General features: G+C 39.6%; 1 protein-coding gene across 1 annotated transcript in view; it reads left to right on the top strand.

Moving 5' to 3' along the window:
- LOC100551119 (protein sidekick-1) overlaps nucleotides 1-13,337 on the top strand; it is a 112,903-nt gene that overhangs the window by 50,103 nt on the left and 49,463 nt on the right. Inside the window, exons 3-6 of the mRNA XM_019620835.2 lie at nucleotides 1,589-1,700; nucleotides 2,613-2,803; nucleotides 9,042-9,134; nucleotides 10,298-10,381. Of these exons, the coding sequence (XP_019476380.1) occupies nucleotides 1,594-1,700; nucleotides 2,613-2,803; nucleotides 9,042-9,134; nucleotides 10,298-10,381 (475 nt within the window). The 5' untranslated portion in view covers nucleotides 1,589-1,593. The remainder of the gene's footprint in view (nucleotides 1-1,588; nucleotides 1,701-2,612; nucleotides 2,804-9,041; nucleotides 9,135-10,297; nucleotides 10,382-13,337) is intronic.

A 13,337-nucleotide genomic window follows, 5' to 3' on the forward strand; every position in this document is an offset into this window, starting at 1 on the left:
TTGCTCTTTTAGCTTTTACTGTTGTAAACCTTCATCTTGTGCAAAAGGTAATGGTGTGCACTAATGCTGAGGTTATTCTCGTCAATAACCAGTTGCTCATCTAATTGACACTTGGTTTATACTTTTTCAATTGCTACCTGGAAGATTCCACCACAGAGATCTTCAGAAAGCAGATTAGCTACCCAATAATGTCTTATTTCCAGGAATACTGTGGAGCAGAACTAAAATCTTGCTGAAATCTTGCTTGTTGAGATCCCATGCAAGTTGTGTATGTATGCTGTGTCAGGTTAATAGAGCATATTTATGGGAAGAAGTACATATGCATTTATCAGTTCCTTAAGCACTGCCCCTGGATTCATGAACTTATTCAGGTGTGCAGGTGGTATTCTTAACATTTCAGCGTTGTACTGTTTGCTTTTATCTCCTTTAGTACACTATTTGCTATCAATTACAAAAGAGTCAAAAGGCCAAAATTTTGTCATTCAGCGTTTCAGATATCTGCTGACCTTGTGACCTTCGAGGCCCATTACCAAAAACTTAAGTCTATCTAAGAAGGAAAACAGAATGTTGAACAGCTTTTGGCATGCTGGTTTTTGGATAAGCAAAGAATTTTCTGTCATTTGCTATTATTTAGGACAACATCATAAAAGAGGACATTGGGGTTTGCCAATTTCCCGTTCTGCTTACCAGCTAAAATGCATGGGTTAGCCTGTCTTGCAGAAGACATCTGATGAATTGGATTGGATTTGCATCAATTTAGTTTTACTTTCATTACTTTTCTCTGATTTACTTATTGGATTCCATATCTTTAGAAATTTTTATTACTCTCTCATTCAAGCTAAAAAATAGCTAATTTTTCTCTTCCAAATGAGTTGCTTGAAGCAAAGTACCTATGAATACATGGGTATTTTAATTCACTTACTAAATGTACACAGACAAAATTTACAAGCAGCCTTTTTACCATTTTTTAAGTGTCTGCTGACTGTTGCATAAGCTAAATTATTTACAGTACGATGCCTCACAAAAGATGAGCAGATTTAGGTTATTTACTTGCCTGATAAGAAAAGGGGATTGAAGTTGCTGCGATATGCTGCTTTGTTAATTTTATATTTGTTCCCCAGTGTGTAAAATCTTTTTAAAGAACTAACATGAGTACTGGCAGACTCTTTTGAAATAGCATGGAAGTGCGAAGATTAAACAAAACATGAAACGGTCTTAAAAATATAAGTCAGCAAATGCTTGATAAAAATAAAAATTGCTCAACAATAGCAAACCTTTAGGATGCTTAATTTATTTGCTCTCTATTTGAGACTGGCCTCTGCACTCCATCTGGGAGTAGTTCTGTGAGTTATGTGTGTTTTGAATGATACCAAGCTGGGGGTATTGAAACAGTGTGTTTGTACAGTGTAATGAAAGCCATCGAAAACGGTCATGCTGAAGATCTCCCTTTAACAAGGAGATTAAAATCCACGCTGCGGTTGAAGAATGGAATTTGCAGCTGTGTCTCTTGACAAGGTCTTTTACCTGAGGTGGTTTGGTCCTTGCGGGTGTATGAGGCATTCACTAGTGGCTCTCTCTGCCCACACAGGTGCCATGGACCCATCTGACACCACGGCTCCCATCATCGTCATCCCTCCGCAGAACACAAGCGTTGTAGCAGGGAGCAGCGAAGTCACATTGGAATGTGTAGCCAGTGCAAGGTATTGTAAAAGCAGAGGGGTCGTCAGCAGCTGATTTTAATGCCCTTTCCTTTGCTGGAAAGAACATAGCATGTTCTTTACATTCTTTCTTATTGAAGCAGAGTGCACCGTGTCCCTTGCTCTTCAAAGTAACCTCAGGAATAATCTTATTTGTTCGACATTACTGAATTAAACTTTGATATTTTTTTTTTGCTTGGCAAAATAAGAATGTAGGCAGAGATACTTTCCCACCTGTGGCTTACCCAGTAAAGACAAGAATAGTGTTGTGCCATCAGCAAACACTGTCTTACAGAAATAATTATGTTTCACTTAAGTAATATTTCAGTTATATTGCACATTGACATGGAAGGTGATACCGTTTAAATCAACAGACTGTGCTTCCTAGTAAATAAATTAGGAAAAATCTCTTACGGAGTAATTTATTACAGATGTTCTTAGTTTACAGTGATTATTGCTCAACTGTTCATAATGCACCGTAACATAGAGTTCACAGCATTTGTTTTGTGCACGTGGCTGTTTGCACTGGAGGGAGCGAATAGTTGAGTCTCCAGCTGATAGGAAGACCAACTGATTTACATTCTCCTCTGAGGGCAGAGATGTTCTTGATATGGTTAATATTTTCCTAGTAATTGAGTTATAATGAAAGCACTTCCCATGCAGCTGATTCACATAACAATATTTACTTCTTTTGCTTAGAGAAATGAAATTATTAGTACTTAACTTCTATTGCTGTATCAATTAACTGTACTTGCATAACGCCACTCGAGTAGTCTGTAGTTGAAGTGTAGAAGTTACGTATGCATTTACTTCTCAATAGCCAATGTTGGAGATAGAAGGAGCTTTATAATCCAAGTATAACTGCAGACAAGATTATTCTGTAATGTTTTATTGTATTTTTTTTAATCTCGGTAGACCTGTTGAGAGACTAAGCATAATGTGGAAGAGAAATGGAATAAAAATCACCAGTGGAATTAGCAGTTTTGGGAGACGCCTCACGATCACCAACCCAACCTCTGCTGATGTTGGGATGTACTTCTGCGAAGCAAAACTGAGAGACAGCACAGAGGAACCAGCAAGAGCCAAAGCCTTCATTTCTCTAATGGGTAATTCTCAAGGCATTGTGTTTTTCAGTAAAACAGGCTCCGGGCTGAGGTATAGTAGGAAATAAAATCGGTATTTTAATATTTCACTGACCTTACATTTGAACCTTTCTTCAGAGAACAGAACAAAAAGGGTAGAAGGGGGTTGTCTTCCAATTTAATTCAGCTGTTCTTCCCCATGAATATAAATTCATCAAATAGGTATTTTTAAACACGGATCTGATTCTGAATCCCTTGTGAAACTATACATTTAATCAGAAGTTGGGGGAGCACAGTAGTAAAATCCTTATTGGGCAGCTTCCATATCTCAGCTTTTAGCTGCATTAAATCCTGATTAACTCCCAGCTTGCTTACATCTAGTTTTAATATGTCAAGTGCCTGTATTTCTGAAAGAAGCCTTTCAGGAGAACTGCTATGAACCGATCGTCATGAGAGATAGCCAAGGGGCCAAGGACCTTCCTGGGCACACAGGCAGGCAGACATCTTTACTGAGGTGACAAAAAGGAGAGGGAAATAGCACTAAAATCAACGCTGCGTGCTGGACTTCCAGCTCCAAGAGAAGCTTTGGGCTTATTTTTATGAGGACATTTAGCCTAGTCTTGATGGAGGGATGGACCTGTTCCCACCGTCACCTCTCTGCTAGAATTTTGCTGGAGCAAAATTCATTTGAAAATGTAGTTATCGTGCACGTCGTGTTCTGACACAGCAGTACAAATGAGCACACTGGGCACAGTGCAGAGTTTTGTTTAGGATTTTTAGGATAAAGGAGACGTTTTGGAACAGTGAGCCAGAGCTGATTGTGTCAAGTCTGGCTTTTATCTAATAGTCACAGAAGCAACTGTGCGAGTGTCCTGGACAGGTTATTGCTCTGGCAGTGATACAGGTGTCGGTGTTGATCAGAATTCATGCCCATGCATTTCTGGAAAGCATTGCAGTGAGAATTCAGCCCGCGATTCTGTACTCTCCTTCCGACTTCAGAAAATACAATTTTAAAGACTCTGCTGTGTGGTCTGTTTTCTACTAAAGCAATCTGAAGTAGTTTAAGCTTAATGAGGAAACAGCTCTTCCCTCTGCAAAGCTGTGCTCCGGGTTCATTTGTAGCACTGAGTCTCTGTTGTATTTATCACCTACTGGGTGAAGTTTGGTTCCAGTCCTTTTTCTTTATACTCTGTTTCTTAGAATTATTGCTTTGCAGCTTCCCTGCCCCTTAAGGAGCAGAGACAGATTTCACTGACTTACGGTTTTGGTTTAAACTCTTCTATATTCATAAGATTTTATTGTAACTAGTTTAATTTTGCTGCTGTGGTGTCAGATCCAGCCTAATGCAGTACTTAAAGCAGCCTCTCGGTTAAGGTAGAAGATTCTTAAATACAGTTACAATAAAAGCAAGCAGCAATCATTGGGGAATCATATTAAAATAGAAACACTGCCTTTATTTAGTAGCTTATCTGCTCTCTTATTTTATAGATGTTTTATTTATTTCTTATCCAATTTTAGGGGGCTGTCAGGGAATGAAGTTATGAAAAGGCCTGTAGATAAGAACAAGCAGATGAAAGAAAGCAGAAACAAATTGGTTACCCATTACTTTTATTTCCTTCTGATGGAACAAGACACTTCAGTTGCAGGTGTTTACTCAATGTGTCAGCAAAGCCTAGAAGATTTCTTTATTTATGAGTTTCTTTCTAGTGCTGAGGAATGGATCTCTAATTCTAAACAGGAAGCCAAATCAAAGGATTAATAGTTAATGCATAACTTATATTCAGCCTTAGAGTTCCTGAATGGATCTGGCCATTGTTTAATTAAGAGATGGGTTCGAGGGGACGGTACAGGCAGCATTCAAACCTAAGCATTTTTGTAGTGTATCCATCATAGCCTGTTGGAGCAGTACTCATAGAGACTCAGGAATGCTCATTCATTTGCATATGTAACATATTTACAGAGTGTGCACATGAATAGTGACCTGGTAATGAGCTGCACTTCTTTGTAGAATAATACAGCACGGACTAAATAAGGGGTCTTGACTATTGGAAAAATGAAGTTGTGGTGATAGAAGAGGTTTATTTTCGAAATGATTTGGAAAAGTCAAATAGAGACTCTCAGTAGGTGGCAATAAGAGCTTTGGTGGATCAGTAGAACAAAAAGTTTTGCTATTAACAGGTAGAATAGAGTCGGCAGTAAAAAGATGCATCTAAGATATCACAGATATTGATAATGCTATAGAGTAGGGCTGCATGAGCAAGGAAGACAGCCTGTGGGTCGCACTGCAGTTCCCTCTGGATGTGGCAGAAAGCCTTCTGACATCTTCATATTGTTCCAGCAAAGATAAACCGAGGTGGTTCCAAACTCTGGTTTTATTAGCTGCAGTTGTTATAAATTTTTAAAGGGTAGCACGTTCCTCAGTTGGCAGAGTAACAGTTTGGGGAAGATTTGTTGCAGATTAGATAAGAGCGCATTTGTTTTATCACCAACAGTTTGAAGATTAAGGAATTTAAGGAATCAACTCGTGAGCAAACCAATTTGAAGACTGAACTAATCTCGAATTCTTTTGCTGCAGTTCTGCAAGTTCCATTGTTGACAAATTGCAATCATCATTTTTAAATGGTTGTTCTATGGGAAGTTATGTATATTAGGAGCTCAGAAGAACACAAATACCATACCGCTCTTCAAGTCAGATGCAGTCAGAAAGTAAAATCCCACAAGGGGATTTGGGGGATGTCCAGCTTTGTCTGTGACGTTCATGAGAAGTTCCCATTCTCTGTTATGCCAGCAGATGCGTTCCCTGGGTTGTCACAGGATTTTAGAATGCACAGAGAGCAGCTGGCAGCAGTGGAGTTGGTTGTACCATGTAGTTTCCCAGATGTAATAATGGTATCTTATAAAAAGGAGTTTTTTCCTGCCACGAGATTTTTCCTGTAGCTGAGAGCATGCAAAGCACAAAGCAAGAAACTAGGAGGGCCTTTTCATCTGCTTCTGTTTTAACTTTATATTCATGCAAAGAGAAATCCTGCTTCAAGGACTCTGTTACAGCCACGTGTTCCAGCACAGGCAGCCTGCCCTGCTGTCTGGAGGTACGAACTTGGTTACCTACAAGGCACTTGCAACTTTCCAGTTCCACTTCTTTATAGGCTATTCACCAAATAAATTAGTTTATGCTAATATTAGAGAAAGGCTTCCATGTTTAGGGCTCAATTTTCCTCTTAAATATGCAGGCTTGAATTTGAGTGGTGCAGGATTTTCAGCTCTGGAGGAGCCCCTGGGGCTTTCTCTGTTCTTTCTGACTTTCATGTATGTATCTAGCATTAGGTCACACATCTCCAATGCAGCTTGAAGGGTATGTAATGGATGCTGACTGCAATCTTTTGAATGTTAAAATCAGTGACCATGTAACTCTGCGTGAGGGAAGTTAGAACAGTATCACATTTTGCAGGCTCCCAGGGGCTTTGCAGAGCAGCCATCTTTCCACTGATATCTGTAGTGAGGGGGGGGGGGAAACAATGCCAAAAAAAGCACCCTTAAACCTTCAACAACTATTAAAAGCATGCATTTATATTCAAATATTCGTTTCCCAAGGCTGTACTTGACCTTTTAGTTAAGATCACTCAAACACCAATACAATATCTGAACAATGCAGTATCTGTTTCTTTCAGTCTGAGATATGACCCCTCTCGTTGTGTAGGACACTGCATTGCCAGCAGGATGAATGCAGTGTAATAGGTCCTTTCCTCTTCTAACTATTGTGATTCTATAATTTAAATCAAATGTTTGACCTGATACCAACAGGCTACTGTCATTCCTAGAAATTGCTGTGTCTTGGGGCCTGTGTCTGGCATGTTATATAGTTTGGAAGATGTCATAATTTCACCACACACATTAAATTTCAACACTTGATCATTGCCTGCAACAGTAAATGTTCAAATTTGCACTATGTGATTCAAACCAAGCCTTATAAATATGTAATTGAGTCATATATACAGACAACCAGAATACCCTTTCAGAATGCCATCTGACCCTTCCAAATGTTGCTGCAGTTTTATGGTCTCTTTCTGAAAGTTGTTCACCAGGTGCTGTGTATAACCCAAATGCAGACGCTGGTAGCTTGTGCTGGGCCTACAGCCCTTCAGACACACTCCTGGTGTGCAGATCATACATCTGACCCATTTAAAATGTCAGGGGACTTGATTTTGGTGCTCTTTGTCCTGTAACTGGAGCACTTTTACCTTAATTTCTTCCACAGTCAGTGTTCAGTTGAAGCCACAGTGACCCTCACTACCCAACAGAGAATGCCAGCACATTGGAGCCTGCAAAGGACCTTTTGAGCATGCATGGTGCTGCCATATGGGGCATACATGTGGGTGAGGAGCACAGCTTGCATGGAAACCACTGCTCCATTTCGCTCAAAACCCTAAGGGTATGCCTGCACCAGCACTGCTGTGATTCTGTCTTACCAAGACCAATTTTCCACGTATGTTAGACTTAGGATGTTGCAGCACTGTTGTCCATAGGTATTCTAGATCTTCCAGGATTTCCTTACAGATTAGTACTGTCTTGCTTTCCAGCTTATCTCTAATTCCAGGCAGCTTCAGTTCACTGAAATTCAGTACGCTGCGAAGCTGCTTCTTGGAAGCATTTTTGTGTCTGTGCTCATCACCCTAAAGTAACATCTGACGACCCTTTGTGCAGTTCTTGCCTTAGTCTTTACCTCTCTTTCACCAGTTTTAGCATTTGGCCAAGCTTCCAGTTGTTGGAGTGACTGGGAGAGTTGGGTTCAGAAGGCTTTATTGTAAAGGAAAACTTGGATCCGGTCTTGAAGAAGACTGGAAGTCACGTCTATTGACAGACCTGCACTCTGAAAGTCCTCTGGGAATTGTCTGTGGCCTTTAGATTGCATTTTTCTGCTGCTCCTGCCCTTCTTCTGCCTTGTTTGCTTCAATTTCCTCCTGCTTCTTCCAAAAAAAGCTGATGTAAACCTTCCTTTTATAACATTACAGTCTTGTTTGCTAAGTGTCATTTCGCAGTGGCTTAAGGTTCTTTGTCAGGCAATTCATTGCTTGACAAGCTCAAGTAAGCATGTCTTAATACACTGAGTTTCTCTGAGGGTAGCCTAAGAGCCGGAATGGGATTTTAAGGAAGGAGCACAGAATGTAGGATAAGATTTTGGGAGAGACATTGGGAAAATAGAATGTGTAAATATGCCAAGAACCTGTGCAACAGTAGTTCCTGAGCAGTGGTCATGGAGTTTCGAGTGTCTTTGAGGTTGTGTTAAGTTGCTTTGCAGCTAAACCGCAGGCCCATGCTGGAGATAAATCTTCAAATTTATTACGGTGCATGAATATATTGCTGATCTAGGAGAAAGTTTGCAAGCTGGCAGCTGAAGGTTGCCAAGTTTAAAAACTGACCTGTTAAGATCAGGGTGCCATATAGGAAGGGAAGGCGTGAGAGGTGCATTCACTAACTCCCTAAAAGGAGCAACGTACTGGCAGAGGAGATATCTGTAGAAGCCCTGAGCTAGAAGTGAATGTCCAGGTGTTAGGGGTATAGGTCTGGGTGCTGTTTTACTCCTTTGGGTGCTGGTTTGGCCACCTGTCCCCCGTCTCCCCTCACAATCAGATTAAGTTGATGTAGAAGGAAATATTCAAGTTTTATTTTAGGAGAGAGAGACAGATGGATTTGTGTATCAGTGTATCCACATGCACAGACGAGTAAGGAGACCAGAAGCTTGAAGATCAAAAAGATAAAATTCCTAAACATGGAATTCTAGGAGAACATTGGACAATGCTTGAAGGATGGAGTGGGATGGAGGAGGATACTGAGAGTTAGAATGCACTTAGATGCATTGCAAAGGGCTCAGCAGTCTGGATGATCAAGCATGTCAAACTGCATGCCATCAGTGAATTTCAATTATACGTTCGGCTTTCCAATTTGTTGTTTAGATTAATGCATGAGATCATATGCAATAAATCACAACTTATTATGTATGTTTATTAATAGGTTTATATTTAGGCAGTGAGGATCAATAATGTTAACACATGTATATTATTAGAATATCATAAATCATGCAGCTCATTTTATTGGTTTTCCTGGATAAATGAATATTCAGGCTATTTTGCAACCTCACCTTCTCCCTGTAAGATTTTGAAAACATATTGATTGACTTTATTTGGAATGAATACAGAGCTGTAATATCCACTGGTGCCCAAAAGAGGCCCCAGTTCTGTACACTCAAGCAAGTATTTTATTGCAGTTAGCGGGAAGGAGTGCACTGCAGTGCTGGTGTTAATGATGTGTACCTACTGCTGCTGTTCTACTCTGCTAGATGAGGGTGCAACACATGCAGGTATGCTATGCAGGTAGCAGGAGAAATAGGGGAGATTTGCGGGATAAGTTAGTACAGTTTTGTTTTAATTTATGAAAATAGTGATTTTCTATCAGTAACACAATCTGCACATATGATTGGGGAATAGATTTGAGAGAAGATCAGCTCAGATTCATTGTCACTTGCTGCATTCTTCCAAACATCCTTGAATTCCTTAAATTGAAAGTACAATATCATCTTCTTACATGCTACTTCTATTGTCTTTTCTGTGTTATCAAACACTTAGCAGTGAGTTTTTCTAACCTACAATAGAACTCTAGTTATAATCAAATAAAATGATTCTAAAAACAGTACTCGGATGATAATTACATCAAGTAGACTATGACAGTTTTTAGTTACCATGATTATTACTGCAACCTTAATGCCTATGGGACTTTGACAAGATACTCTTCAATTTTATGCTGCAGAGAAGAAAGAGTAACATGATGGTATACTGTACCATTTCAGGAATCTTGTCTTTGTTTAATTAAACGTCTAATATCTTTTCTTAAGTCCCAATAATAAAGTGTGGACTTTTATGATTATTGCTATAACTTCAATTAAAGCATTAAATCTGTTTGCTTTCAAGAAATAAAACAGTTGAGAAGAATATTTTTAATTATACAGCGCTTATCCTGTGATGTTGGCTCTCTGACATGCCATGACACTTTATTTGATATGCTTCATGCCTTCATGAGGTGGAATTCAGTTTAGATACTGAAGCAAACTATCCAATAAAATGGTATGTTGTAAATATAAACCTTTATAAACCTCTTGGGAAGGCCTTTCTGAACGAAGAATTAAAATGTTCCATGATTCAGACCTATAAAATGAAAAGTAGTCCCTGCTCTGAGTATTAATTTGCAGTGCAAAATGCTAAATCTTACCTAACATTGACTCGATGCTTTGGAATTCGTACTCAGCAAAGCGAGAATTTGTTGGCTTTTTTATGATGCTTTTACTACCAAAAAAAACAAAAAAAAAATCCTCCAAGTAGAAACTCAGACCAAATAGACAGTTCGTAATACACCATATTAAATAAAATGCGTGCAGACCCATCGTATGAATGTCATTATGTCACCTTCTATTTTTCATTTTACTGTGGGTTTCTTTGCTTACTTTTGTTTGTTTCCTCTGTTCTCAAGAGCCACCATATTTTACTGTGGAGCCCGAGAGCGTGATTTTGGCTGAAGTGGAGAAAGATGTGGACATCCTGTGCCAAGCAATGGGTGAGTGTGCACAAGTATTCCAACTTGAGTCAAACATATGTAAATCCTGTACTGAGGAAAGCGTCTGATATCTACTTTTCATGTCTTGAGGCCTGTGCATTATTGCCAGCTATTGCAGATCCAGGTATAAGGCATGTGGAGGGTGTTTGTCTTTGGAAAACCTGCCATAAATTGCTGAATTACAAACTTTGGAGCCAATAGATTTGTTCAGGTGAAAGTATGGTTGTGGAACCCGTCGTCGCAATGCAAACAGTATTTCAGCAATTCCTCTTCTCTACAAGTTATGGAACTTCTATAGTTTCTGTCAGTGGCTCTGACATTTAAGTGTAGATAAGAGTGCTGCAGGAGGACTGGTACGGGTGGTTTTTAATTGGCAGGTGTTTTAATTACATAAAGGCCGTCAGATGTTAAAAATTCCACGTTAGACAAACTGCTGTTTAAGATTTAGTTCCAGAGAAATAGAAGCACGTCCTATTTTAGCACTCCAGAAAGACATCATAGTGTTGTGATTAGAGCCGGCTTGACTCTATCACTGAATTGCTGTGTGACTTTGGCAAGCTGCTTAACTTTTTGGTGTCTCAGTTTCCCTGATGCTGTGTTTTACAGGCAGTACACGTAAAAATGCAGCCTTGAGCTCCTTAAGTAAAAAGTATACCATATTTTAAAAAAAAACCTGCACCCAGTTCTAACTGACAGCTTATTTGGATGGGCTCCTTCTTCAGATCGGAGCCAAAAAATAAATTCTTGCATATCTATTTTATTTGCATCAGGATTTAAGTGTTTTTTTGCTTTACACAGGAAAGAGTCAACACTGCTTTTCTGGAGGAAGCTTTGCAAACATGTTTTCACAATAAGGAAGCGTGCATGTAAGGATGCTCCAGCTGATTTGGATTTTCAGAAGTCTTTGATGAGGTTTCTTATCAAAGGCACTTATAGAAAAGAAGCTATCAGGTTATAAGAGACAAGGTCTTGTTGTGAATTAATAGCTTTTTAAAGAGAACAAAGGCTCGGTTCTCAAAGCTAGGGCCTAGAGCTCCCCAGGATTCGGGGCTGTTGAACATACAGAGTGAACAGTAAGATGAGACTGTTTGCTGATTGTATAAAATGATTCAAAACAGCCAACATTAAAACTTAATGCAGGAGAATCGTGAAGTGTTCAGATGATTTGAGCTTACTGGACAGTAAGCTGGCAGATAACATTTTTGAGAGAGGTGAAATTAGCTCTTACTATGCAGAAAAGCTGTATCTTCTGCAGACATCAGTTCTGTGTCAAGCAGTGGATTGAAGTGCTGGGTGTTGGGTAGGTGGAAATAATGTTCCGTCTTTGGGCTGCTCTTGCTTTTACTGCCTGAGCATCCGAGACAAGGCAATTTCAAAGTAAGGAGGAGTGACTAGATAGACCTTCATTCTGACCACATACAACCGACTTTATTTTTATAGTGTGTTATGACAAATAGATTAGCATTTTTATATTGGAGGAGATTTTCCATGTAGCAGGATTAAAAACAAGTGTTTTATTATTCGGGAAATTGAATGAAAAAAACATTCGGAGATTTCTGAACAATGCTTCAGTCTCACACAGCTATTTGGGAAATCTCTGACACTGCTCACTGTCACTGGAAAAGCTTTCTGCTGTCTCAAATGTTCTTCATGAATTAACAAGAAAGAAGAAAAAATAAAGTAATCCTGGAACATCAGAGAGAGAAGGTGTTGACTTCTAAATTCTTCCTTCTACCCTAGCTCTTCCTTTGAGCACTTTAGCTTCTGACGAGCTTAATTGGGAACTCATACTTATTCTCAGTAGATGAGGTCTTACTGGAGGCATGGGCACCTGGCCTGGAACAAATAACTTCTTTCTGCTGAACTCTTCCCATACATGTCTGATTTGTTGGTCAGTGTGATGCAGGAGCATGGAAACCTGTCTTCACATGCATTTCTGTGCTGAGCATCTCTAGCCCTTAAAAGGGGCTTGCTTGTATATAGAGTATTAAGCAGAGGCCTTCTGATCCGTTATTACATAGACCTAGCAACCACCAGCATTGATAAAGAGGGTAAGTGAAGGTTGCTGTCTCCCTGCTCAAACTGGGAGCTAGAATAAGGCATGTGGGGAACTGCAGAGCTGCCCTACACCTTCCTTGCAGATAGGAAGACTGATTGGATTTCTCCCGGCCCCATCAGGTTCTGTGCACGAAGCCCATTTGCTCAGGCTTTGTGCACCTTGAATGTGTGAGAGACAGATTAATTTCACAGTATAAGCAAAGATTAACTGTAAATAAAATTGCAACTTGCACAGACTAGCTTTATACTTCACTGTAATGGAGTTTCAATGTATCAGACTGCGCAGTAACCATACTCTGCTGTATATCTTCCAGCACTTGCTGATGCTGCATGCATTTTCAATGGCTTTTCTTTAAATGCTTTTTCTTATTTGCTTATAGGAAGTTTTGGGCTGCAGGCATTGAAGGGGATGTCTGGGGAGCGCGGTTAATTGGACTTTAGTTCTACCTGTTTAGACAAGGAGATGGAAGGATGTTTTTGGGACACCCCAGTTGTCCACTGGGAGTTAGAGAAGACTGTAAAAAATAAATAATAAAAATGACACAATGAATATTTAGAGTCTTTCATCCAGACTCTTAAATAAGTGAAATTTGGCAGAGAGACAAACATCTGTTTCACAGATGGGGAAACTGAGCCTTGGCTTGCATGAATCATTTGCCAAGGTTACAGAGAAAGTGGCACAGCCCAAACCAGTCTGTCTCCTTCCCCTCCTCCTCCGTAGCACCAAATTGATTTGTCAGCCCATCTTTGGGGAAAAAAAAAAAGAAAGAAAAAAAATAGAGCGCTGTGTACATGCTGAGAATTAAGCTTATTTTACTTAATATTATGTTATTTTAGGCCACTCTGTAATCTCTCAAACAATAAGGTAGGATAGGACGGATAATGCTTGGAAAGGCAT

The sequence above is a fragment of the Meleagris gallopavo genome, chromosome 16 (assembly GCF_000146605.3).
Source record: "Meleagris gallopavo isolate NT-WF06-2002-E0010 breed Aviagen turkey brand Nicholas breeding stock chromosome 16, Turkey_5.1, whole genome shotgun sequence".
Taxonomy (NCBI): domain Eukaryota; kingdom Metazoa; phylum Chordata; class Aves; order Galliformes; family Phasianidae; genus Meleagris; species Meleagris gallopavo.